Source organism: Protopterus annectens, chromosome 9.part0 (assembly GCF_019279795.1).
Source record: "Protopterus annectens isolate FY-2018-M chromosome 9.part0, PAN1.0, whole genome shotgun sequence".
In the NCBI taxonomy this organism is placed as follows: Eukaryota; Metazoa; Chordata; order Ceratodontiformes; family Protopteridae; genus Protopterus; species Protopterus annectens.
In genome coordinates, this window is record NC_056743.1 from 861220843 (window position 1) to 861248310 (window position 27468).

Here is a 27468-nt window from a genome sequence, read left to right on the forward strand (position 1 = left end):
CAGAATCAAAAAAGAGGCTCAGGGATTTCCTCCTTCTCCCTCAGCACAAGCCTTTAGCCATTCCCCCTGTTTTAGACATTGTGGATGATGTGTTTTCATAGTCAAGCTTCACTCCTGACTCCTTACCTCCGGCCCCCAGTAAGCCTGATGGGTATTACAGGGTCCCTGACTCTCATAAATTTTTATTTAGAAACCCTGCTGCTGATCCTGAAACTATTTTACAGGGCTCAAAGGGAGTTAAGGCCTCAACAGCAAAAAATCCTACCCCCTCTGACATATATTCAAGAGCACTGGACAGATAGGGGAAAAAAGGTTTATACATCTGCAACCTTGGCAATCAGGGCCTTAAACTGTCAATTTCATATGCTTAAGTACCAACAACATGTTATGAGATTGCTGAAACAGAAAATTATGTTGATTTCAGATTGTGCCGAAAATAAAGAATTGCAAGAATTACTGCATGCAGCTGAACAAGTTGGAAAGCATACTTTGCAATGTGGTTTTGATTCTTTAGAGGCCTCCTGCAGTGCCGCAGTTACTGGATCTGTGATTAGGAGGCATGCCTGGTTAAAGGAACAACATTTTCCTGATCATGTTAAAGCCACATTGCTAGATGCACCTTTACAGCATGATTCAATGTTTGGTATTAAGGCAGAAGAGGTTTTAAAGAAAATGGAAGACAAAGCTAAGTCTATGCAAAACCTTAACAACAGATGCATCAGATTATGCCTGGGGGCCCCACATGGCAGGAAGATGCATTCAGGGCATATGGGCACCAAATCAAATGCATCTACATATCAACCAGAAAGAGATGCTAGCTGTTCAGAATGCCCTAACAGCCTTCAAGGGCTTACTTCATCCAGGGCAATTACTGATAAAGACGGACAACACCACAGTCATGTGGTATATAAACAAGCAAGAGGGCACACACTCATACCCCCTTTGCAGATTAGCCATGGCACTGTGGGACACAGCTTTGACCTACCAAATACATCTTCAAGCTCAATTCCTGCCAGGAAAACAAAACACTCTGGCAGACGATTTAAGCAGAAACCTTATGGATTCTCACGAGTGGAAACTAAATCCACAAGTCTTCAGCATGATAACAGAGAAATGGGGAAGCCCAGACATAGATCTTTTTGCCTCTCCTCAAAATTATCAATTGAAAAGATTCTGCACAAGGACTTATCACGGACAAGCATGGAAAGTGGATGCTCTATCCTGGAGTTGGAAAAACCTATCAGTTTACGTCTTTCCTCCTCTGCCTCTTCTACCCAAGGTCCTCCTAAAAGTCAGAAGACAAGCCAAAGATGGTATTAATTGCCCCGGACTGGCCCCGCCAATACTGGTACCCAATCCTAAGGAACTTGTCTCAGTACACAGCTTGGACTTTGCCTCAAAGACCGCAACTACTGTCCCAGCAAAACAATCAAATCCTGCACAATCAACTACAGACTCTGAACCTGGCAGCATGGCTAATCATGTAATCATACAAACGACACCTCTCAGTAAAGCTGTGATGGATGTCATTTTGGAAGCCAGAAGGCCTAGTACTAGAAAATCTTATGCTGACAAATGGAAGAGATTCTGTGCTTGGAATCAAGCACAAGGAACTGATACAGCAGAACCACATATTCCTCAGATATTACAATACTTGACTGAGATGCTTGACAAAGGCCTATCTTTCTCATCAATCAAAATCCATGCCTCTGCCATTTTGGCTCATTACAATACAGAGCCACCAGTCTTTTCTCATCCTTTAATAAACCAGGATCTTAGAGGGGCCACAAATTTAAGGCCTCCTAGAGGATCACCATTACCTGCATGGGTCCTCAGTTATGTGTTGGAAAAGCTCACCCTGCCACCATTTGAACCAGCTGCTACCGCTGATATAAAGTTCTTATCATGGAAGACAGCTCTGCTACTAGCAATTACTTCAGCAAGAAGAGTTTCAGAGCTACAGGCCCTCATGGCTGTAGAGCCTTTTATCATATTTTACCCAGACAGGGTGTCTCTGAGGACAAATCCTACTTTTATGCCTAAGGTGGTTTCCAGTGTGGCTCTTCACCAAACAATTAATCTGCCAACTTTTTATCCAAATCCGCAGAACAAAGGGGAGAGAATTCTGCATTCCTTGGACGTACACAGACAGCTAAGATTCTACTTGAGCAGGACTAAAGCTCTAAGAAAAACAGAGCAATTACTAATGTCATATGCTGCAGGATCAGAAGGAAAGGCTATTTCAAAGCAGACAGTTTCAAAGTGGATAAGTCATTGCATCAGTTTCTGCTACTTACACCATGGTAAACCTGTGCCCAAGGGCATTAGGTCTCATTCCACCAGAGCTGCAGCTACTTCAGCAGCCTTTCTCAGAGGAGTACCAACCAAAGACATTCTAGAGGCTGCTACTTGGAGTTATGTTCACACTTTTACCATTTGCCTCTTTACTCTTAAGTCCAGGGCAGGCTTTGCCACTGCAGTGCTGCAGGGCCTTATAGCCGCACCTAATGCTGTTTAGCTCCAGCCTTCCAACCATAGCTTTGGAATTCTACCCAAATGTAATGACTGCAACAGTGAAACACGAAGAACATAGTACAGTTGTGTACACTTACCATAAATGTAGATGTTCGAGTGTATTCATTGTTGCAGTCCAGGTTACCCTCCCGCCATCCCTCTGTCATTCTAAAGTTTATCTTTCCTTCTCTATCTTCTACAACCTATGTGGTGTATTTGCTTGTAGATGAAGGTAAAGTTTATATTGATGCATGTGTGTATGTATGTGTATATATATATATATATATATATATATATATATATATATATATATATATATATATAAAATATGGCTAGCTATTTGGGGGCACCTGACATCGGGGGCAAGAAAAACTAAAGAATGTTTTATACCCCTGACGACCTGACGTCATGGAAGAGGAGACCGCAACTGACGCAGGACCCAAGACTTTGGAATTCAGGCCAACTGAGGGCAACCTGCCAGCAGATTACCCTAATGTAATGACTGCAACAGTGAATACACTCGAACATCTACATTTATGGTAAGTGTACACAACTGTACTTTTCCCATTTCCCCAGAGCACTATCTGATAACGATTTGCTCAGAGTCATACAGTAGGGAAAGGGAAGCTGAGGTAGTCAAACCCTGTATTACAGGAAGCAGCTCATAGCCTCAGACCTCTGTACTAACTTTAGTTATAGAATGCTAGGCTTATTAATAGACTGGGACACTGACACAGTGATTAGCATTTCTGGTTTACAGTGGTTACTTTTCCAGTTTGATTCTTGCCAGGTATATCTTCTGGTTGAAGTCTTTATGCCACCTCTGGAGTACATGTTTTTTTTTTTTTTTTTTTTTTCTGGGTTCTCCAATTTTCTCTTGCAACTCATAGACATGCAATAGTTAAATTGCTACTCCTTCAGATTACCATTTGGAGTGCATGCCATGTGTAAATGAGTGTGTGCTGCATCACACTGGTGTCTTGTCCAGTCCAGAGTTAGTTTTTTGCTTTGCACCCATACAGTGCTTGGATAGGCTCCAGCATCACTATGATGCTGAGCTGGCTAAAGTGAATATCAGAAAATGCATGAATGAGTAGAGTGTTATTTTTTACCAGGTCATGAATCACAATATGTTGTGCTGTGCTATGTTGTAGTAACTTAAATTGTGATGTAAATGCCTTTAGTTAAACCATGTCAATGTAATGTTTTGCCACCTGGTTGGAAAGTGTCCCATTATCAGCCCACATAGCTGTTTCATAGATTGAGTGAGTACTGATTTGCAGATAAAAGAAAGAAATTGTTAAACATGAAATCAGTGTCTCAGTTTCAGTTTAAAAGAAAGTGTGTTACTCATAAAGGTTTACTATTCCTTCCAGCACAGAGTTGCATATTTTTGTGTGTGTGTGGTTATTAAAATATTGCCCTTATTGCTATTCTTATATGTTAGAAGTTTGTATGTTTTACATTATTATATGCATTTTCAGATATTTTTCTTCGGAAATCTGTTTGTTGATGTAGGATGTTTTTAGTACCCCTTTTTAAAAGTTTAAGACAGAAAATGTCAGAAATTACCAGAATTGCAGGAAAATACATTAAATTCTGTGAAAGAGTGATCATTGTTTTGCCATTTTTAAAATAATTTCACTCAAAAGTTATAACGTGCATAAGCTCTACAAGTGCAGTCAGTTACCTGCCATATTTTATTTTCATTTTATTCATATTGCCGAAACATACCTTATTTTGAAGAGTTGTTTCTCATTTGGCTTCATAAAAATCCCCTACTTCATATTGAAAGGCTTTACAACTTATTGGTTATTAATATTTTTAAGTAAAAAATAAATTGTTAGTCATATTATTCCAGTAAAAAAACATTTTATTACTTTAAAGCAGCACATTTTATGTATGCATTGAGATTCCTACATAAAGCTGGTAGCAGCTAGTGTTACATATTGCCTGTTGGTTGCAGATTTTAAAAGGTATTTTTCTGCATTTGGGAGAATGAAAGTTGAGATCAGCAACAGAGTTTGATGTTAGTGGTACTAAATGGTATTGTGTCAGCAGAGCAGCCCTTACACTGACAAATGCTTAACTTTGTTTAGATATGTTAAAACTACTGCCAATGCAACAGTGGATCATCTGTCCAAGTACCTTGCCCTACGCATTGCATTGGAAGAGCGGCAAAAGGGAAATGGAAACAATTCAGTCAGTCTGGAAGATGTCAGTGAAAAACAGTACACCATCTATATTACAACATCTGGAGGGCAGTTTACGGTATGTGACAAGTATTTACTGGATAACACCCACTGGAGTTGCCATATGAAATGCCTTATTAAAAATCACTTTGAGATTTGTGTACCTTCTAAATTGTAACATTTATTTTACTAGCATGGGAAGCCTTAGGCATTATTTGTTGTTGGTTTATGTAACATCTAGATCATATAGTCTCTGGACGTATGGTAAATACATTTCTTTCCCTTACCTCCAGCTTAAGCGCTTAGAGCAACTTTCATGCTCTTTTTTAACCTTCCTTAAAACATTTAAAAGGATTGAAGGAACGTAATTGTACCAGACGTCTTTTGAAATTAATGGTTTCTAAAAACATGGAAGTTAACTTGATGGAGGAGTGTGCAATGAGCTGCTCCTGTGTATTGCTAAACAAGTGGCTCTTTTCCCACACTTGCATGTTTTTTTTAATACCTCCACACACACAGTTTGGTAGTATGCTATGTAGAGCTGCAGGGAGTTAGTATTACATGGTGTGTTAAGTATTTATTTTTTTAAGACACCTTTAATTATCACTTAAGATATATGCACACATATATTAATAGGAAACAAACCATAATATCCTTTCATTGTCAAATTCATATGCTCATTTCTAATTCAATGTGACTTGCTTTTTGTTTATACCTGTAAGGCCATTTACATTCCAAGTTAATATGGATAAAGTAGCCATAATGATAACAAGGTATTGTTCCTACCATTTATACATAAGTTACAGGCACACAGTTTTTGTCAGGGAGATATTTTCTTCTCATTTCCATTTGAACCTATGTCACCTTTTTAGGACATTTTGCTTTAATGAAAACCCTCAAAAATATGTTCAGAATGCCCTCATATCTTGTTAACTTAGAACAAATGAACTTTACTTGTCGAAAATGTACATAGCTTTGTATAACCCCGCCCTGCCCCGATAGGAACAATGCATCCATAGGCATTACCTGATATAAAGTTAAGGTTATGCATGCTAAAGAGCATGTTTAAGCCTGTGTTCCCACTTATTGCTTTCTTTTCTTATCTCTGTTTCCCATCCCAGATGTAAAAAAAACAGCTTGTTTACTTTCAAAGACATTAACCTTTAGTCCTAAGAAATTGTACACTGGTTACATTTAAATACAACTGAATTGTGCGCTGTACAATTAAATGTACTGAAGTATTAAAGCTGCTGGGAGGCTACTATCTCTTATTCTCTTCGCATAATTTCAAATTTTATTTTTTCGGTCAGTGTTAATTTAAATTTTGCATTTCCCTCAGTAAAGAATGCTCAGAACTCTCAAGATGAATTGATTTCATCTGCAGATAGCTGTCTCCATGTTAAAGGAGTCAGCAATGAGAGAAAAAAAACATAACTTTGCAGATGCATGAAGGGATCATACATTTCACTCATAACAGATTGTACAGATTTCCTCTGGCCAACTGCATTCAGTTGCAGAGTTCTTGCTTCCTGAATGGATTTGCTAATGAGGAGAACAAGCTACTGTCTTTGCAGATGTAAAACAATTTGCATTTTTCATGGCCTTCATTGTTTTGCCTTATTTTTCAAGCCCGTTAAACACTTGTTTGTAGCTTAAACCAAGGACATTAATCTAGACATCCACCCTTGTAAAAAAACAGTGGAAATTATCTTAATGCTTCATGTAATATAAGCACACCTTTCCACCCCACTTTCACCTCAGCAGCTCAAGAATCAAAGCATTGTGTTAACTTAAATTTGCTTCTGAACAGCCTTTCTTCTCTTGTTATACTGTAAAGACTATTATTTCTTGGAACTAAAAACTACTTGTTTATGTTAGTATCATTAACCAGGATAGAAAAGATGCCCTCCCCAACATTTAAAATACCTCTGTATCCACACAATACAAAGCTGATTTGCAATATAACATGCAGTTTATATTATGAAATGCTTTATACAAATACCAGTAATAACAAAAATTGTTCTACTTACAGTTGATTCCTTTTTCCCTTTTAGTGACCTTCTAAACTTTAATGACATAAAGTGGGTATATGCTTTACAGTCCAGCCACAAGTTTAAAAATTCAACAAAAGTGCAGTCTTTGCCAGCCACATTTTCTTGTAAAGCCATATTTTACAAATGTTATTGATGCTTTACAGTCTATTTGCTCACAAATTTCAGTGTTGCTGGTCGTTTTCCTGATCAACTCCATGTCCCGACACCAGACTGTGGTTCAATTCCAATGTACTGTTTGTTGATTCTTCTAGTCAACCCCCCTTTTTTTTGTCTCAAGCATTTCCCTTTGACACACTGGAAAAGGTTTTACTGGCAAAGTCCCTGTATGAGCATTATTGTCAGAACGATAAGAAACAGAGGCTCTTTCTGCTTGCTGGCTCACCTTTTGTTGGATACTTTTTTATTTCCTCCTTAGCCTGTTCTGCATCAATTTGTGTCTTTGATCCTCCAGGAAAAAATATTCTGAAGACAGTTGAATATAGCAGCTTAAACTCCGCACCTGTTTCTTGACATTCCCTGATTACTGAAATAAATTTGCTTCTCTTCTAGTAAGGCAGTATTTGAATAATGCCTCTAAATGCTTACAGATAGTAAGCAGTTATAATAGTATCAGTTCAGCGTGGGAAACGTGGAAGCCTTTAGGATCACAGATAAATAAATTGCCAGGTACTTATATGTAAAACTTGGAGGCTGCCACCAGTTTTTATACTTTTCCCTTTTGCCAAAGCTTTGTCAGGTTCATCTTTTTCCTAGTGCCTTGATTGCACCTCTACTAATATAGGTCTTGGCTGCTTTCTCATGGCTAGGTTTGGAGAATACACTTGAAGTGCCCTTTCAATTAAATCCTGCTGTGGCTCACCAGTCTAGTTGCTTATTTGTGCTTTTATAAAATTAATACAGTCTATTCTGTCCAGTTTCCCTTCTGTTTTTTGATGTAGCTGTTCTTGAGAAGTCTCATAGTCAGCCAGCCAGCCTTTTCTTTTCTTTTCATCCTCTAATTTTTTTTTTTTTTTTTTTTTGCAGATGTTCTTCCTGTTTCACTGTTGCAGTCATTACATTTGGGTAATCTGCTGGCAGGTTGCCCTCAGTCGGCCTGATTAACAAAGTCTTCGGTCCTGCGTCGATTGCTGACCCTTCTTCCATGATGTCAGGTCGTCAGGGGTATAAAACATGCAGCCAACGCCATTTTCATCAGTCTTTCTTGCCCCAGATGTCAGGTGCCCCCCAAATGGGGAGCAGAATATATGCGTATACACATGTGTTTTTTATATATATTATATATATATATATATATATATATATATATATATATATATAAAATGTATGTGTATATGCATGTAATTTAAAACACAAAAGATATACCTCCAAATAAAAGCAAATACACCAAAAAGGCTTTTGAGCATAGCAAAAGAAAGAAGAGTTATAGTAAGAGAAAAATAGGGGGCTGGCGGGTGGGTAACCAGGACTGTAACAGTGAATACACTCGAACATCTACGTTTATGGTAAGTGTACACAACTGTACTATGCTCTTCGTGTTTCACTGTTGCAGTCATTACATTTGGGTAGAATCCCAAAGCTATGGTTGGGAGGATGGAGTTATACAGCATTAGGAGCAGCTATAAGGCCCTGCAGGACAGCAGTGGCAAAGCCTGCTCTGGATTTAGAGAAGAGAGGTAAATGGTAATGTTTGGTGAACATATGAACTGAGGTCCAGGTAGCAGCTTCTAGAATGTGTCTGGTAGGAACCCCTCTGAGAAAGGCTGCAGAAGTAGATGCAGCCCTGGTGGAATGGAATCTGATCCCCTTAGGGACAGGTTTACCATGGCGCATGTAGCAGAAACTAATGCAATGGCTTATCCATTTTGAAATAGTCTGCTTTGAAATAGCCTTTCCCTCTGCCCCTGCAGCAAATGCCACCAGTAATTGCTCAGATTTTCTTAGGGATTTTGTCCTGTTTAAGTAGAATCTTAGTTGTCTGTGTACATCCAGTGAATGCAGAATCCGTTCACTCTTGTTCTGTGGATTTGGGAAAAAGGTTGGCAGGTGAATGGTCTGATTAAGAGCCACACTAGATACTACTTTAGGCATAAGACTTTGTTATTCAGGCCGACTGAGGGCAACCTGCCAGCAGATTACCCAAATGTAATGACTGCAACAATGAATACACTTGAACATCTACATTTATGGTAAGTGTACACCACTGTTCTTTTTATCAGTTATTCTGAATAGCTAGTTAAAGCTTCTTCTGTTTTTTCCAGCCTTTTGTTTATTTTACAAGGTGTATCCCTTCAATACTTCAGTTATTTTAATCACCTCTGAGTACTTTGGTGTGTTTTTTCATCTAAATTACTGGGAGCTATCCCTTGTACTAAAGCTGAAGATTGAACTGCTTTTTGCCATATTTTCTCTTCACCCTTTCTGGTTAATTTTCTTTGATTATCCAAATTTCTTCTTTGTTGGCATCCAGCCAGTGTACTTAATAGCCAGTAACTGAATTTTACCCAACCTGACAATTTGTCTTCCCGTTTTTTCTGTTTCTGTTTTCACACTAGGAAAGATAAAATTAAGCTGTTGCTCAGTGTGAAGTCATATTGGAAGCCCAAGAACAGAGAAGAAGTTTTAAAAGGGATGTTGAAGCTTTGAGGATTGTCTTACAATTTTGATATAGAGGTACTCCTCTGCAGGTACTCAAGTCTAGTACCAAGGGGAATCTGTCTCTTAACAACTCTGTTGTTAATGTGCTGGAAGCAGAAAAGCAGCTTACTGGCTTCAGCTGCACTGACGTTTGATCAAACTCCTTCAGAAAGACTTGTAGTACAAGCCACTGTCATCCTCGTAGCCCCGTTTTGGCCCAGGCAGATATGGTTTCCCCTTCTCAAACCATACTTGAAGGTGGTGGCTGCCAAAAAATTAATTACTAGAAAATGGAAATCAAAATCTAAACCAACTATGTTAAGTTGTCTATCTCGCCTTCATTCTTGCTGGATGGGTTCGGAGCCGACCTCGGCTCCGACTCGGCCACTCTAAAAGCTCGAGAGTTGGTTCCACTGGCTCGAGGCTCCCCTTATATCCCACAATGCTAGGCGAGAGTTACCTCAGATCTCGTTTGCCGCTGCAGCTTCGAGGTTGGTTTTCTACCGGTTCTTGGTAAGTGACTTTTTCTTGTGGAAATTAGTCTTTCAAAACCCCTTTAATTTTAATATTTTTACTTAATTCCCTTAATTTAGAGAAATTTTTATCCCCCTCTAAAAAATTTCCGTTTTTTTCCCTCAAGAACCTTAGGTTCTTCCCTTGGGCCTACAGGCCTTTTTCTCTTCCCTAGTGGAGTGTGTGTATTAAAAATCCTAGTTAGTGGTTTTATTATAATTTAACTTGACAGGGTGTAACTAGTGTGTTTGTGTGTGTGTTTGTGTACACCTGTCTAAAAATGTCTAAGGAAGCAAAGGTCTCCGGATTCTTGTGTCTACTGTCTGGGGCCTTTGCACCTGCAGGACTCCTGTGCTGTGTGCCATGGCTTCAGCCCCAGGGTCCTGCAGGAAAGAAAAAATAAATTGATACTAAGAGGCTTACTCAAGCCAGAGGATTCCCTATCTGTTTCAACAGGGAAGCCCTCTAAGGCATCTAGGTCTTCGGCTCCGGCTACTGAGCCGAGACCTGGTTTCTCAACCTCTGCCTTCATCGGCTCGGCTGGAGCCGATAAGTCTCAGTCCACAGTTTCTGTGGCTCCTCGGCTCCGGCGGAGCCGAGGTAGTAGATTCCGTGTCGGCTCCGACCAGACCTTCGGAGCCGACAACTAGGAAGAGGTCCAGGTCACCATCTCTTGGCTCCGTTCATTCGGCTCCAGGATCTCCCCTGCTGTCTGAACGGAGCCAAAGATCTCACTCCTCTAGGTCATCGAGGCTGTCGGATCATGACCTTCAGAGGGTAGTGAGTCGACTTCTTAAGTCCGAGGCACTGGCCCAGATGCTTCAGAGCCCGACTCATCAGTCGATGCCTGCCCCGGTCCATCAACATATTCCTCCTTCGACTCTCTTGAGCTCGGGCCGGTCGTGTCGGAACCGAGACTGTGATAGCGTCGGAGCCGATACAATTGTCTTCGGCTCCGTCGCCGCTCCGCTTTCTTCCTTGGAAGAATCTCGGCGCCCGGACTTCCTTGTCGGCTCCGAGGGGTGAGTGGCATCGGACCCTTGTCCGACCCCTCTCCTCTCGGTGTTTGCGCTGGTGAGTTCGGCTCCGACATCGGCCTCGAGCCATCACTGTCGGTGCCGAGGGGTTCTTAGCTTCGGGCGGGGACCTCTGGCTCTGCCTGACAGGGGTGCATTCGAGGTCATGCGGAGTGTGTTAGAGCCTGGCTCTACTCCACAGTCGGCTCCGTCCGCCCCTCCCTCTATGGTGCCTCAGGCTAAGTCGACTCACTCCCTCATCCCGGACCGCAGAGAGCCAGCTCCTCAGGAACCCCTGTGGGGATTTCATCCTCTTCCGAGGCCTCTCCTGATTTGGCAGAAGAGCGGCCTCGGAAGAGGAAGTGTAAGAGGAAACACATTGACTCACCTGAGTCCATCACGTCAGACACAGATTTGGATGATTCTGAGGGTTCCCCCCGTTCCCCTTCTGAAGATGTCTCATTTGCAGACATTCTGGAGATCCTAAAACAGAGGGGAAATTGGCCAGCCCTCAACCCTTCGGAGGACGAATCTGTGTATCTTGAGGCATTTGGCTCTCGTCCTTCCACCTCCTGGGTGTCCCCCCCCTTCGACCCCCTCATGCAGGTGGTTGCTAAGAAGGCATGGATGGCTCCTGATTCAGTGGACCCCACTCCCAGGAGACCCTCCAAGTTCATAACAGCTCCAGCAGACAAACAGTTTTTAACAAAAGGAGTTTCTGTGGATGCTATGGTGGTAGCTGCTGCCACTAAGAAGGAGCTAGCTGATCCTTCAGTACCTGTCCATCCACCTAACAAGGAATCTAGGTCCATGGATAGGTACGGGAAGCGGATGTTCTCGTCAGCGACATTTACCATGCGTTAGCTGAACTACCTGTGCCATTTTACTCGTCTTCAAAGGGACTTGATCAAGGAAGCGAGTGAAATGTTAAAGGACCCTACAGCTGCGGGTTTCCAAGATAAGATGAACACGCAGCTGGCTACCCTTAATTCCATAACCAACTCCTCCATGAGCCTTCTTTCTTACGCGGCTGATGGAGCGAGCAGAGCCGCAGGGACAGGTGTGGCCTTACGTAGGCATGCCTGGATGCGGCTATGCAATTTTGCGGATCCCTTCAAGACGTCTTTCACTAACTCCCCGTTTGATGGATCATCCCTCTTTGGTCCTCAAGTGAAAGAAACCTTGACTAGGTGCGAGACTGATGGCAAGACCCTTTCTGCCGTCTGAGTCCGTTTTTCTACTCCTTCCAGGCCTTACCCCAAAGGCCAGAAAGGTGGAAAGATGTGGTTCCGTAAACAATCTCAAGGGACTTCGCCTGACGCACAGAGTCGTTTTCCCGCCAGAGGCAGAGGCGGGAATAACAATGGTAGACGTCGCCCTAGGGGCAGGGGGGGTCCGCAGAACCAGGGCAATCGGGAAGCCTTCCCTGACAAGCCCTTTCAGCATCCCTGAGGTGTTGCCCGACTGCCCATCTTCGGAGGCAGTCGGGGGAAGATTGTCACTGTACCCAGAAGCCTGGCTTTCCCTGACTCAAGACAAATGGGTACAGTCCATCATTTCCGAAGGCTATTCTATCCCCTTTCTTCGCTTTCCAAATCAGTCAAAAAAATCCCTTCCAGATGTTCCACCCGCTCAAAGGGATCTAGCAGTTTTGGAGATTTCAAAACTGCTTGCAAAAAGAGCAATTCAGCCAGTTCCAGCAGACCAGCAAGGATCCGGAATCTACTCAAGGTTCTTTTTAGTTCCAAAGAAAACAGGGGACTGGAGACCAATTTTGGATCTCAGTGTCTTGAACAGATCAGTCAAGAAAACAAGATTTCGGATGGTCACGCTGCAATCCATCCTTCCCCTTTTGGGCAAAGGAAACTGGATGTGCTCTATAGACCTTCGGGATGCGTACTATCACATAAAAATGAACAGACGCTCCAGAAGATTCCTTCGCTTCAGGCTGGGAACCAGTCATTTTCAGTTCAGGGCCCTGCCCTTTGGTCTCACCACTGCCCCCCGGGTGTTTACCAAATGCATGGCAGTGGTAGCTTCTCACCTGAGACGACAAGGATTCCAGGTGTTTCCATATTTGGACGACTGGCTCCTCACAGCTCCCACCAAGCATCTCCTTCTGATGGCCAGAGATTACACTTTTCGCGTTTGTCAAAAGCTGGGTATTTCAATAAATTGCGAAAAGTCTGTTTTGTCGCCTTGTCGTACTATTACCTACATAGGCGCAAATCTAGATACAATAAACATGTCTGCAAGACTAACACATCAGAGAATATCAGACATTCACAAATTGGTATCACTCCTTTTCAACAACAACAGAATCAAAGCCAGGTTAGTTCTGAAGGTGTTGGGAATTATGGCAGCGCCATACCTCTGCTTCCATTAGCCAGATACCACATGCGGATCCTTCAATGGATGCTCTTTACTCAATGGTCATACCAGCAACTTCCAATGTCTCACACCATTATGATCACGCAAGCGTGCAAAAATCATCTCATGTGGTGGATGTCTTCCCCCCAGCTCTTGTCGGGAAGACCCTTTGTTCCACCTCCTCCGGTTGCTACTCTGACAACGGATGCCTCCCTGATCCGGTGGGGGGGGCATTATCAGGGCAGGACGGTCCAAGGCACATGGCAACCAAACGAATGCCACTTGCACATAAATGTTCTGGAGATGAGAGCAGTGCTTTTAGCGTTGCAAGCCCTTCAAGACTCTCTTCCCTTGGGAACGATTGCAATCCAGACAGACAATATGTCTGTAGTGTGGTACATCAACAAACATGGCGGAACCAGATCATACCCCCTGTGTCGAGAAGCACTCAGACTGTGGCAATGGGCGATTTCTTCTCAGCGTTTTCTGATAGCAACGCACATCCCCGGGAAGTCCAATCAAATTGCGGACAAGTTGAGCAGAGCTATACTCATGCCTCACGAGTGGTCTCTGAAAGACTCTGTAGTGAGAGAAATTTTTCTCAAGTGGGGTCAGCCTTGCTGCGATCTTTTTGCTACTCCCCAAAACAGCAAGTGCAGAGAATATTTCACTCTATTCCCTTTACCAGGCCAACCCAGCAGAGACGCTCTAGTCCAAGTTTGGCCCCGGGGACTTCTGTATGCATTTCCTCCTTTCCCACTGATCTCTCAAGTAATACAGAAAGCTATCGCTCAGAAGGCCTCATTGATCCTCATTGCTCCTTACTCGCCTCGACAAGTGTGGTTCCCCTTTCTACATCGTTTTCTTTTGGAGCGACCGTGGAATCTGGACCTAGTTCCAGATCTTTTGATCCATCAGTCGGGTCAGTTTCATCGCTCCCTCCCTTCTCTGAACCTCACTGCTTGGTTCCTCCAGTTCCAACCTTAGCCAGGCTTCCTCAATTATCTCACTCTGTTAGAGATATTTTGATAGCTTCCCATAAATCTTCCACTCGAAAGATTTATTTGAGTAAGTGGAAACGCTTCACATATTGGGCTCAAGGAAAGGACATAGATCCTCTCACTGCTTCCATCCAACTAGTTCTTGATTTTCTAGCTGAACTCTTCCATGCAGGTTCATCTCCCTCTACACTTAAAGTTCAATTGGCAGCTATTTCTAACTTCCATGTGGGTATTTCTGAATCTGCCCTAATGTCCCACAAGCTCTGCAAAGCCTTTTTGAAAGGAGTTTTTCTTCTCAGACCTCCTATAAGAAATCCTCCTTCTCCTTGGGACCTAAATTTAGTTCTTGCTTCTTTGATTCTTCCCCCTTTCGAACCTGCAGTCTCCTGTTCTTTAAAATTATTATCATGGAAAACTCTTTTTCTGGTAGCTATTACATCAGCTAGAAGAGTTTCAGAGCTTCAAGCACTCAGCTGTCGTCCTCCTTATCTTTTGTTTCATAAGGACAGAGTATCCTTACGAACTAACCCGTCCTTTTTGCCTAAAGTGGTCTCGACGTCAAATCTAAATCAAAGCATTGATCTACCGGTCTTTTTCCAGAATATTCCAATAGGTCTGAACAAAAATTACACTGCCTGGATGTTCACCGTCAATTGAGGTACTACTTGGATAGAACTAAACAGTTCAGAAAATCTGATCAGCTGTTTGTCTCCTATGCGGAGAGCAGAAAGGGACTTTCAGTTTCAAAGGTATCATTATCCAGATGGCTAACATCTTTGATTTCCCTTGTATATGAAATTAGACATCAAAAGCTGCCTGATAAACCTAAGGCTCATTCCACCAGAGCTTTGGCTACTTCTTTAGCCTTCCAAAACAGACTGCCTATCGACACCATTTGTGCAGCGGCTACTTGGGCTACTCCTCACACTTTCATTTCTCATTATAAGTTGGATTTAGCTTCTAGGCATAGAGCTAACTTTGGTTCCACTGTTCTCAGGAGTCTGTTCCGTTAGGCCACCCGGGACAAGGTGCTAGGGGCCGGTCCCATCCAGCAAGAATGAAGGCGAGATAGACAACTTAACATATAGAAGTTATGTTCTTACCATAACGTTTCATGTTAGTTGTCTTCTTCTCGCCTTCTTCGTCCCACCCTCCTTCCCCCTGGCCTGGACAGACCTAGAGGAGTTGTGATTGTGACCTCTCTTTCTACCACCTCTTTCTTAGACATATGCTATTTTGCATATTTCCTGGTTCAGGATGTAGGTCACCCTTCTTTCTTCCTGTTGTTAGAGGTGGACTCTGTTTTACAGTTATTCTGTTACTATTATAAGCTGGGGTTAGCTTACAAACGAGATCTGAGGTAACTCTCGCCTAGCATTGTGGGATATAAGGGGAGCCTCGAGCCGGTGGAACCAACTCTCGAGCTTTTAGAGTGGCCGGGTCGGGGCCGAGGTCGGCTCCGAACCCATCCAGCAAGAAGAAGGCGAGAAGAAGACAACTAACATGGAACGTTATGGTAAGAACATAACGTCTATATACTAGAAGTTGTGAATGTAATAACAGAGGTAAAACAATTGAAATTGAGATCTTTGGAAAAGAGTAGGAGCAAATTATGTAGGAAAATGGGAATTGTGGGAACAGTGCATACAGGGGAGGAACAAGGTTTTAAAAGAAGGCAAGACTTAAATAAGCTGGTAATGTTTGACTGAAAATGATTGGGTAGATTATATGTGATGTGTAATGTTTGCAACTGGGAGTGTCAGCATGGTTTGTGATGCAAATTTCTTGCAACTAGGATTGTGTCGTGGTTTGTTTTCATTTATAAAAATGTACAGTGGATATAAAAAGTGTACACACCTCTGTTAAAATGCCAGTTTTTTGTGATATAAAAAAATGAGACCACAATAAATCATTTCAAAACTCCCCCCCCCTTTAATGTGACATATAACCTGTACAATTCAGTTGAAAAACAAATATGTTAAGGGAAAAAATAAAAAACTTACAGTAGCTGGTTGTGTAAGTGTTTAATTACAGCATTCAGTCTTCTTGGGTACACGCCTGTCATCAATTAGAGACTCTGATTAACACCAAATAAAGTTCATCTGTCCTAGTAGGATTTTCCTGACATTTACTCAGTTGCCTGCTACAGCAAAAGCCATGGTTCGCAGAGAGCTTACAAAGCACCAAAGGGATCTCATTGTTGAAAGTTATCAGTCAGGAGAAGGGTACAAAAAAAAAATTCCACAGCATTAGATCTACCATGGAACACAGTGAAAGTGCATCAAAAAGTGGAGAAAATATGGGACAACTGTGACGTTGCAAAGAACTGGACGTCCCTTCAAAATTGATGAAAAGACAAGATGAAAACTAGTCAGGGAGGCTGCCAAGAAACCTACAGCAACACTGAAGGAGCTGCAGGAATTTCTGGCAAATACTGGTTGTGTACCACATGTGACAACAATCTCCTGTATTCTCCATATGTCTGGACTATGGGCTAGAGTTGCAAGACGGAAACCTTTTTCAGAAAAACATCCAGGCCCGGCTAAAATTTGCAAAACAGTACATAAAGTCTCCCAAAAACATGTGGGAAATTATGTTTTGGTCTGATGAGACCAAGGTTGAACTTTTTGGCCACAATTCCTTAAGGTAAGTTTGGAGCAAAAACAACACTTCGCATCACCAAAAGAACACCATCCCCATGGTGAAGCATTGTGGTGGCAGTATCATACTTTGGGGTTGCTTTTCTTCAACTGGAACTGGGGCTTTAGTCAAGATGGAGGGAATTATGAACAGTTCCAAATACCAGTCACTTTTGGCCAAAAACCTTCAGGCATCTGCTAGAAAGCTGAAGATGAAGAGGAATTTCACCTTTCAACACAACTGACACCAATCATACATCCAAATCAACAAAAGAATGGCTTCACCAGAAGAAAATTAAATTTTTGGAATGGCCCAGCCAGAGCCCAGACCTAAATCCAATAGAAAATCTGTGGGGTGACCAGAAGAGGGCTGTGCAAAAGAGATGCCCTCGCAGTCCTACCCAAGAAGACTGAATGCGGTAATTAAATCAGAAGGTGCTTCAACAAAGTATTAGTTTAAGGGTGTGTATACTTATGCAACCAACCTAGTCTACGTTTTTTATTTTTTATATTTTTCCCCTAAGATTTGTTTGTTTTTCAGTTGAATTGTGCAGGTTATAGGTCACATTAAAGGTGGGAAAAGTTTTGAACTGATTTATTGTGGTCTCCTTTTTTTGTGTGTAAAAAAACCTGACATTTTAACAGGGGTGTGTACACTTTTTATATCCACTGAATGATTGCCTATGTCGTAAGTGATGGTTTAATAAAGATGTTTTTTGTTTAAAAAAAAAGCAGGAATTGAATAATTTACATAATTTTCTTTAGGTTATAAGATATATAGCAATATACATGAGGTATAATGTTTGTAAACGTAAACTTAATACAGTTTGATTACTTTTATATAAATATAAATTTGCGTAGGTCACAAGTGATAATTCAATAAAGGTGTTTAAAAACACACTTGCAGGAACCTCCCTAGTTCTCTACCTGTTACCAGAGCTCGTCACTCACTTATCTGGGCTGCCTCACCCAGGTATTCCCAACCTTAAGTAAACTGCTTGGTTTCTCCAGTTCCAGTGATGGCAAGTGATATAACTGTTTTCTAAGATGTGGTCCATATTATCATGGTTTTGCAAAAACCTTCAACCAGGAAGGTCTACTTCAGTAAATGGGAAAAGGTTTACCTTATGAGCAGACTCTCCGTACATATAACCCTTTTCAGCCTATACTGGGGATGTTCTTTGTCTTCTGTCTGCCATTTCATGCTGGCTGTAATTTATCTACCATCAAAGTTTAGTTGGCAGCAGTTTTTCTTTCTTCCATGTTGTGTTCCAGGAAATTTCGTTAGTTTCCCATAAATTATGTAAAGCCTTCTTCAAAGGTACCTACCTTTTGCAACCTCAGATTAAGGATGCAGTGCCACCCTGGGATTTGAACTTCACTTTAGAAACCCTGTCTGTGTCTCCCTTCAAGCCAGAATTGAAGTTTCTATGCCCAGAAACTATCTTTCTAGTTGATATTACCTCAGCTAGAAGAGTTTCAGAACTTCACACCCTCTGTTCCACATCTCCCTATATTGTGTTTCACAAGGATAGGGTTACCTTAATGACTAATCCCTCCATTTATTCCAAAAGTGGCTTCTGAGACTAATCTTTCCCAGCAATTCTATCCGTGCATATTTTTGTCCTAGCTATCAGAACAAAGGAGAATGCATGGACAGTCACAAGCAGCCTCCTTTCTACCTTCATAGAACTGCCTGTTTTAGTAAGAATGAGCAGCTGTTTGTATTGTTTGCTAAAAACAAACTGGATAAGAAAGTATCTAAAATTCAATTGTATAGGTGGCTGTTAGACTACATTCTCTGTGTCTACTCACTCCATAACAGATCATTGGGTATCAAACCAAGAGCTCATTCTACCATAGCCGTGGCAGCTTCTGTGGCATTTTTAGATCACATTTCCTAGATGACCTCTGTCAAGCAGCTACTTGATCATCTTCACACTCCTTCATTAAGCCTTGCAAACAGGATTGCATTTCCAGAGCTTCCTTTGGAATTTCTATCCTGGAAGGCCTCCTGTCATGAGGCCACCTGGGATTTTTCAGCTGGGGATTCTGCCACATATATTGGATTGGACAGGCTGAATGAATAGGTTATGAAAGTTATGTACTTAACATAACAATAGATCCTTTAATTCCAGTTCATCCAATAACAACCTGCCTCCTCCCTCCTGCCAATCTGTATGACATGAAGGGTCATGTCTCTTTCCTTTTGTTCTAGGCAGTGTAAATCTGGATTTATTTTCAGGCGTCTAACTCAGTCTGAGTTAGGGAGAGAAGGGCATTGTCCAACTCAATCTGAGTTAAGGGGAGAAGGGTATTATGGGAAGAAAAAATGTTGAGGGTCTCAACTCTGGTAAATTTGCTATATCCAATCTGAGCGGAGGCTCAAGGACCTATATGTCTAATTGGATGGATTGGAATGAAAGAGTCTTATCACTAGAGTAAGTACATTGCTTTTGTTTATTTGTAAAGCACCAGTCTTGTTAACTTTTCCAGATCTGGAAAATCATTTAAGATGCCAGGCCAATATATGGAGTCTTCCAAAGTTAAAAATTATTCTAAGGACTGAAAATTTGCATTAGAAATGTTTTTACTCCTTATGTAATAAAATTTTGATTTTGATGTAAGTAGTTACCATGCTTATTATAATGTTAATCTTAATTTACAGTGATCTACACAATGCGCAATTTGCATTTGATGTAAATGTCATTTGTCTCTGATTACCTTACTGCTCCTACGTAATTTTGTCACTTTAACATTTTTTGCACTTGTGAATACTACAGTAGTCACATCTCATATTCTTGTATTTTTAGTCATAGCTCATCACTTTTTCCTAGTCCAGTCCATTATCTCCCTATGTCTTATATCGAGTAAGTTGTCCTTTTTTCATACCCTTTTTTTAAACAACCTCATCAAATTAATCACATGGGACCTAGGCAAACTTGCATTTATATAAAAGTAATCAAACCATATTAATGAGTTCACATTTACAAATGTTATACATAACGTGTAATCTGAAGTTGTTAATCTTCTTCCTATTCATCACTGATGGGTTCGGTTCCGAGCCCTTGGAACCGAGTCGGCCTTATACCAAGCTTGCGTGCACCAAAAACTCTCAAGCTAAGCTGCTACCCACAATGCCCTTTGCTCAGTAACTACAGATCTTGTTTGTCGCACAGCCATATAGCAACATTTCACTGAGTTCTCCAGCTAAGTGTTTTTTTTTTTCAGATATATTTACTAGTTTGAAAAAGTTTTTTCTCCTTTTAATAACTTGTTCTTGTTGTTCTATATTGCTTCAGCTCTACCCACAGGTATTTCTCTCTTACCATTGTTGGTAATTTCTTGGTATTTCTAACTTTCTGCCTTTACGGTATCTTGTTACCATTGTTGGTATTTGCTTTCCCTCTCCTTCATTTCCTCTCTTTCCCTTGTGTGCAAGAGTGTGTTCTGGGATGTCTGAAAAGAAGGTAACTACAGGGTTTAAACACTGCTCTTCTTGCAGTGGTAAACTGATGAATAGTGACCTCCATGGAGAATGTGTATACTATTTGGGGATTCCGAATTTGTCAGCGAAACCCCCGTGTAATATCTGTGCTAGTTTCAGTCAGCGGACGCTGAATGAACATCGTAACAAACTTATTTTAAAGGGCCTGCTTGCTTCGCCTATTTCTGAGGTCATTTCTGCGACGGAGGTCTCACCCCCTCCTTCGGACAAGAAACGTCCTCGATCGGAACCCTCTTCACCGGCCGGTGACAGAGGTAAGGTCACAAGCACAAGGCCCACAAGTCCTCATCTGAACACCGTTCTGCTTCCTTGGTGCTGACTACCACATCAGCTCCAATGAAGTTTACTGAGGTAGCCTTATCAATGCCCACCCCAGCACCAAGTACGGCCCCTCCTACGGCCTCTGTACCGACTAGTGTATTGATTTCTTTATCGGCACCGACTTCGCCCGTTTCGACTCCGATATCGGTTCTGACAACTACCTCGGAACCGTTCCTGTCATCCACCCCTATAGTTACTTCTGCTCCGAGCCCGTTCACGGCTCCGACCATACCTTTATTACCTGTTGCAAAACTGGAATCGTCGGACCCGATACTCATCCAATGTGGACCCGTTTGCCGGGCAACCCTGCAGCCCCTTTTTGGACCGGCCTGAGTCCCCCTCAGGTGCATTGGTGAGATCCATCAGGAGCCTTTCAGAATTGGATGTGGTGCGCCTTTTTGATCAGCTGCTGACTGCTTGGGAAATCTCAAATCCGCCTAGACCCTTTCCCACTCCTGGCTTTGGGTCTATTTCTCCAGCAACCTCTACTTACTCTTCTCCCTTGGACCCCACGGTTCCAAGGCTCATCTATCCAACATTTACTAGAGGAATTCCTTCCTCGGTGCCGACAATAACTCTGTCTGAAGCTCTGAGATCCCTTTGGGTGCGGTTCGTTGGAACCCACCCTTCCTCAATCTCATGCTTGCGGGGAGCCCGGTTCGTGTCGGTTCAGCGGTTATGTCGGCCCTGACTTCAGATCAGTGGGTGACTACTGCTCGAGCTTGATTGAGGCTCAGTCGGGCGGACCCTCTGGAGTGGGACCCTGGTTCCAATTTTGTTTTCAGTTCCAGGCTCCCATTCCTCTTCGGGTGAGCCCGCTTTCCGGGTGATGGAGAGGGTGCTTGCTGCTGGCAATCCTCCACAGTTGGCTATTCCTCCAGTTCCCTCTGAGCTGCAGCTGTCAAAGGCCACCTCTCAGGGCTCCGAGCTCAAGGCCCAGGTGACCCATGTCCAGGGCATTTCCCTTTCTGAATCTTCTTTGGATGTTCCCACCAAAGAACCCCCTCGAAAACGGGTGTGTAAGAGGAAACACACGGACTCCCCGGAGGAGTCCCTCACAGAGGATATGGACTAAGATGATGGGGAAGCCTGGCCACGGTCACCCTCTGACTATGTCTCCTTCAGGGACATCATGGAAATCTTGAAACAGAGGGGTAATGAAGTCCTCAACCCCTTCCTCAGAGGAATCCATATTTCTGCAGGCCTTTCGCTCTCGGCCCTCTACTTCTTGGGTGACCCCCCCCCCCGCCGATGAGTTGGTTAAACTCATTGTACAATGGGCTTGGAAGAACCCCAACTCCATTGAGGCCATCCCCAGGAGATCAGGCAAAGTACTCTTCCCCTCCAGAAGATCAATCCCATTGGTCCAGAGGCTTGCCAGTGGACGCTATGGTGGTGGCGGGTGCCACGAAAGGACCTTTCAGAAGAGAGTCCTGCTGTTCACCTGCCCAACAGAGAGTCCCGGGCAGTGGACAGGTTAGGAAGCAGGTCTTCGTCAGCGACCTTCTCGGTTAGGTCTCTGAACTTTCTACCACATTTTACAAGGCTCCAGAGATCTTATCTCCAAACTCTCCAGAACCCTCATGGGACAAGTATCGGATGGAGCACGAGATAAAGTTGCTCCCAACTTGCCACCCTAGAATCCATATCTAATTCATCCATGAGGTTGCTGTCACATGCAGCCGAAGGAACAGCTAGAGGTGCAGGCATAGTCATGAGACGTCATGCCTGGATGCTCATCTGTGACCTCGCAGACTCCTTCAAGTTTTCCTTTCTAAATACCCCTATCGAGCCTTCGGCTCTGTTTGGTGCTAAGGTCAAAGATATACTAGCCAGGTATGAGCAAGCCGGGAAGACCTTGTCTGCCGTTGGCCTATGCTTTTCCAAACCTCAGCATTTCTTCAGGAATCAGAGGAGTGGAAAGATGTGGCACGAAGTCTCAAGGTCTTTCCGAGATACTGCGTGGTGAAGACTCCTCCAGAGGCAGGATGGTTTCCAATAATGGAAGGCGTCCCTTTGAGGCAGAGGGATCCCCACGAGGGCTCCAGAGATTCCTTCTCAGGTAGACCATATCAGCGCTCCTGAGGTGCTGCCCGATTGCTTTCCTCTGGAAGCAGTCGGGGAGCGTTTCTCTCTGCACCAAGCTGCATAGCTATCCATTATGAATGATCAGTGGGTGCAGAGAATCATTACCAGAGGGTACCATATTCCACTAATAGCCTATCCAAGACCTCCGAAATCCCTTCCCGATGTTCCACCCAGTCAAAAGGGGGAGGCAGCTTCCGAAATCTGAAGCTATTTCAAAACGAGCCATCCAACAGGTCCCCCGAGTTGCGTGCGGATCAGGGTTCTACTCAAGATTCTTTTTGGTGCTAAAGAAAACAGGGGACTGGAAGCCCATTCTGGATCTCAGTCAACTAAACAAATCAGTAGTTCAGACCAAGTTCCACATGGTCACGATTCAATCCATCCCCCCCTTTCTGCGGGTGGGTGTGTGGATTTGCTCATTAAATCTCCTGGATGTGTATTACCATATCAAGATGGACAAAGCGCTCTAGGAGCCTCCTTCACTTCAGTTGGGAGCCAATCACTGTCAATTCAGAGCCCTGCTTTTCGGACTCTCGGCGGCCCCCAGAGTGTTCACGAAATGTCTTGGAGTGGTAACAGCTCATCTGAGACTTCAGGGATTCAGGTGTTTCCATATCTAGATGAGTTGCTCCTCTCCGCCCCACCAAGCGTCTTCTGGTCAGGGCGCCCACTACACATTTGCTGTAGCAGAGTCAGTAGGCATCACCATACACTGGGAGAAATCAAAGCTTCAACCATCACAACTGGAATTCATAGAGGCAGTATTCAACACGCAGTCAAGCCTAATCTCACTTCCACTCCACAGGCTTCAGAGACTCAGGGCACAAGTTCAGGAGATACTCTGTCAAAGCAAGGTGTCTGCAAGCGAGATTCTTCAAGCCTTGGGATCTATGGCTGCAGCCATGCCCGTAGTCCCATTAGCTAGACTACACATGAGATTACTACAATGGCTGCTTCAGGCCCAGTGGATACCCAACCTCCACCCCCTGAGCTCAAAGGTTCTCATCACCAACATTTGCAAACAAGATCTCCTCTGGTGGATGAGTACAGATGAAAACCTTTGGTGTCGTCCCTTCCAGGTTCCACAGCCCAGCGCTACGGTGACCACAGATGCTTCCCTGATGGGGTGGGGGAGGGCCACTGCCAGGGAAAGGCACGTGTTCCGATGTAGAGGTCAATTTGCATATCAGTGTCCTGGAGTTAAGAGCGGTGCTGTTGGAGTTGCAAGCTTTTCATCCGCTTCTTCCATCCGGAACAATTGCTGCCCAGTTGGACAACATGTCCGTGGTCTGGTACATAGACAGGGAGGGACCAAGTCTTACCCCCTTTGTCGCAAAGCCATGAGAATCTGGCAATGGGCGATAGCTTCCAACCGCTTCTTGATGCATGGCGCATATCCTGGGAGCTCCAGCGTGACTGCGGACAGACTGAGCAGATGCATCCTTCATCCTCACGAGTGGTCTCTAAACCAGAGTGTGGCAGCGGAAATTTTCAGCCGCTGGGATAGCCATGCTGCGACCTTTTCTGCTCCCCTTCAAATACAAAATGCAGCAGCTACTTTGCCCTCTTTCTCCCCCTCTGGGAGTCCCCACAGGTCTTCTTTATGCTTACCCCCTGATTCCTCTGATTCCCTTGTTCTGGAAGGCTATTCGGTTGAGAAGCAAAGTGATCCTCATCGCTCCGTTCTGACCTCGTCAAGTGTGGTTCCCTTCCTTGACCTCATCTGTTACAACCTCTTTGGATCCTAGACACTCGTCAGGACCTAATTTCTCACCCACAAGGGCTGACTCCTCCGAATCTGTCCACCCTCAAGCTGACAGCTTGGTTTCTCTACTTCCATTAGTTGCCAGGCAGGAAACCCTTTCTTCATCTGTCCAGGATATTATTTTGGCTTCTCATAAACCATCCACCAGAAAGCTTTACAGGGATAAATGGAAAAGATTCTCTATTTAGTCACGTAATCAGGAGCTAGACCCGGTGTCCTTCAAGAATGCAACTGCAGTCCTGACATATGGGTTGTCCTGCCTCAGGCAGCCCTTGATCGGCGGATTCCAAAGTCTGGGTCGGCGTCGGCTGGTGTCGCCTTCACTCCGGCGTCAGGGCGGCTGGGGTATAAAGGCATCAGCCGGCGCCATCTTCTTCAGTCTTTCTTGCCGCGCGGTGCCCGAAGCAGAAGCAGTTCGCAAGTGCCAGTCGGTCAGCTCCTGTGTTTTCAGTTACCGAAGTCATCTAAAAAGCTAAGTACCCCGTTGGGGAACATTTTTTCTTGCCTCAGCCGATGTCAGAACAAATTGAGAAAGTTAATAATTGTTTGTCTTGTGGTAAACAAATACCTCATAAGGACTTCCATTCCTACTGCCTCCCTTGCCTGGGCCCAGACCACGACGTCTCGGCCTGTGCTTGCTTTAATAAGCGCACTCTCAGGCGCCGGGCAGAATCTTATTAAAACCATGAGAATCTGGCAATGGATAGCTTCCAACCGCTTTTGATGGCAATCCTGGGAGCTCCAACGTGACTGACAGACTGAGCAGATGCATCCTTCATCCTCACGAGTGGTCTCTAAACCAGAAGTGGAAATTTTCAGCCGCTGGGCCGTTAGCAGTCCAGTTTGCATTTGGCTTCAAGGAGTTACTTCTTCCAGGGCAGGTGTTGATTCTACAGACAACACAACTGTCATGTGGTACATCAACAAGCAAGGGGAACACATTCTTATCCTCTATGCAGGCAAGCAATGATTTTATGGGAGACTGCTAAGCCTGCAACTGACTCTTCAGGCAAGGTTTCTGCCAGGAGCACAGAACTCCTAGCAGATGTATTAAGCAGACAAATCATGGATCCCCACAGTGGAAACTGGATCTTCATGTATTTCAGAAATTGACAGTGTCATGGGAACTCCAGACATAGATCTGTTCTTCTCCACTAAACCACCAGCTGCCAAAGTTTGCACAAAGGGTTTCATCACACAGCTTGGAAAGTGGATGCTCTGTCTTTCAGTTGGAAACCTTCATGTATGCCTTTCCACCTCTCTCTTCTTCCAAAGGTATTACTAAAGGTCAGACAGGCCAAGGATGATTTTGATAGCTCCAGATTGGCCTCGCAACACTGGTACCCATTCTAAGGAGTCTAAAGAAGCCTCCACGGACTTTACCTCTGATGCCTCATCTGTTATCTCAGAAGGACCATCTGCTCAATGTCAAGCTTCCATCTCTTCATCTACAGCATATTCTGTGTTGACATGGTAGGTCTCACTTCCTCAACAAGTTTTAAATGTGATTATGGGAGCTAGAAGGCCTAGTACAGGGAGAGTGTACGCGGAGAAATCCAAGAGATTTTTATTTTGGAGTAGAGCAAAGAATTTGGAGATTTCAGAGCCTAATTTGAGTGTCTTCAATATCTTACTGAATTATTGGACAAAGGTTTGTCTTCTTCCATAAAGATTCATGCTGCAGCAATTTCAGCTCACTATGATTGTGACCCCCTGTTTTCCATCCTTTGTTCAAGCAGTTTCTTAGAGGGCAAAGAATATAAGACCCAGGAGCTCCTGCTTGGGATCTCAATTTTGTGTTGGAAAACTTACTCTACAACCTTTTGAGCCTGCAGCTACTGCTGAATTGAAATATTTCATGGAAGACTGCTGTTGGCTATTACTTCTGCAAGAAGGGTGTCTGAGTTGCAGGCCCTTATGGCAGTAGCTTTTGATTTTCCATAAGGACAGGTATCATTACGACTAATCCTTCCTTTATGCCTAAGGTGGTTTCTAGTGTGGCTTTAAACCAAACTATTCATTTGCCTATGCAGATCCTCAAAATAAGGGAAAAGATTTTGCACACTTTAGATGTACACAGGCAGTTGATTATTTGAGCAGGCTTTAAACATGCTCACCTTTTTCTCTTCAAATCAAAAGCAAGCTATTTGCGTCTTTTCACTTGGGTCCCACATCTTCTTTATGCTTCCCCTATTCCTCTGATTCCACTTTTCTAGGGGCTATTTTGGAAGCAAATACCTCATCCTTTCTGACTGCAATTTTCTCCTGCCTATTTAACTCTTAAGAACTAGACCTAATTTTACAAGGCTGACTCCTGATCTGCCACCCTCGCTACACTTGGTTTCTACCCATTGTTGCAGGGAGGAAACCCTTTCTTCATCTGTCCAGGATATTATTTTGGCTTCTCATAAACCATCCACCAGAAAGCTTTACAGGGATAAATGGAAAAGATTCTCTATTTAGTCACGTAATCAGGAGCTAGACCCGGTGTCCTTCAAGAATGCAACTGCAGTCCTGACATATGGGTTGTCCTGCCTCAGGCAGCCCTTGTCGGCCGGATTCCAAAGTCTGGGTCCCGGGGTCGGCTGATGTCGCCTCCTCCCGGCGTCAGGCGGCTGGGGTATAAAGGCATCAGCCCCGCCATCTTCTTCAGTCTTTCTTGCCCCGGTGCCCAAGCAGAAGCAGTTCGCAAGTGCCAGTCGGTCAGCTCCTGTGTTTTCAGTTACGAAGTCATCTAAAAGCTAAGTACCCGTTGGGGAAAATTTTTCTTGCCTCAGCCGATGTCAGAACAAATTGAGAAAGTTAATAATTGTTTGTCTTGTGGTAAACAAATACCTCATAAGGACTTCCATT

The 27468-nt window shown here is 43.5% G+C and overlaps 1 protein-coding gene across 1 annotated transcript in view; it reads left to right on the top strand.

Moving 5' to 3' along the window:
- Window positions 1-27468, top strand: part of LOC122810598 (E3 ubiquitin-protein ligase RING2-B-like) — a 211834-nt gene that overhangs the window by 106531 nt on the left and 77835 nt on the right. Inside the window, exon 4 of the mRNA XM_044082174.1 lies at window positions 4614-4785. Within this exon, the coding sequence (XP_043938109.1) occupies window positions 4614-4785 (172 nt within the window). The remainder of the gene's footprint in view (window positions 1-4613; window positions 4786-27468) is intronic.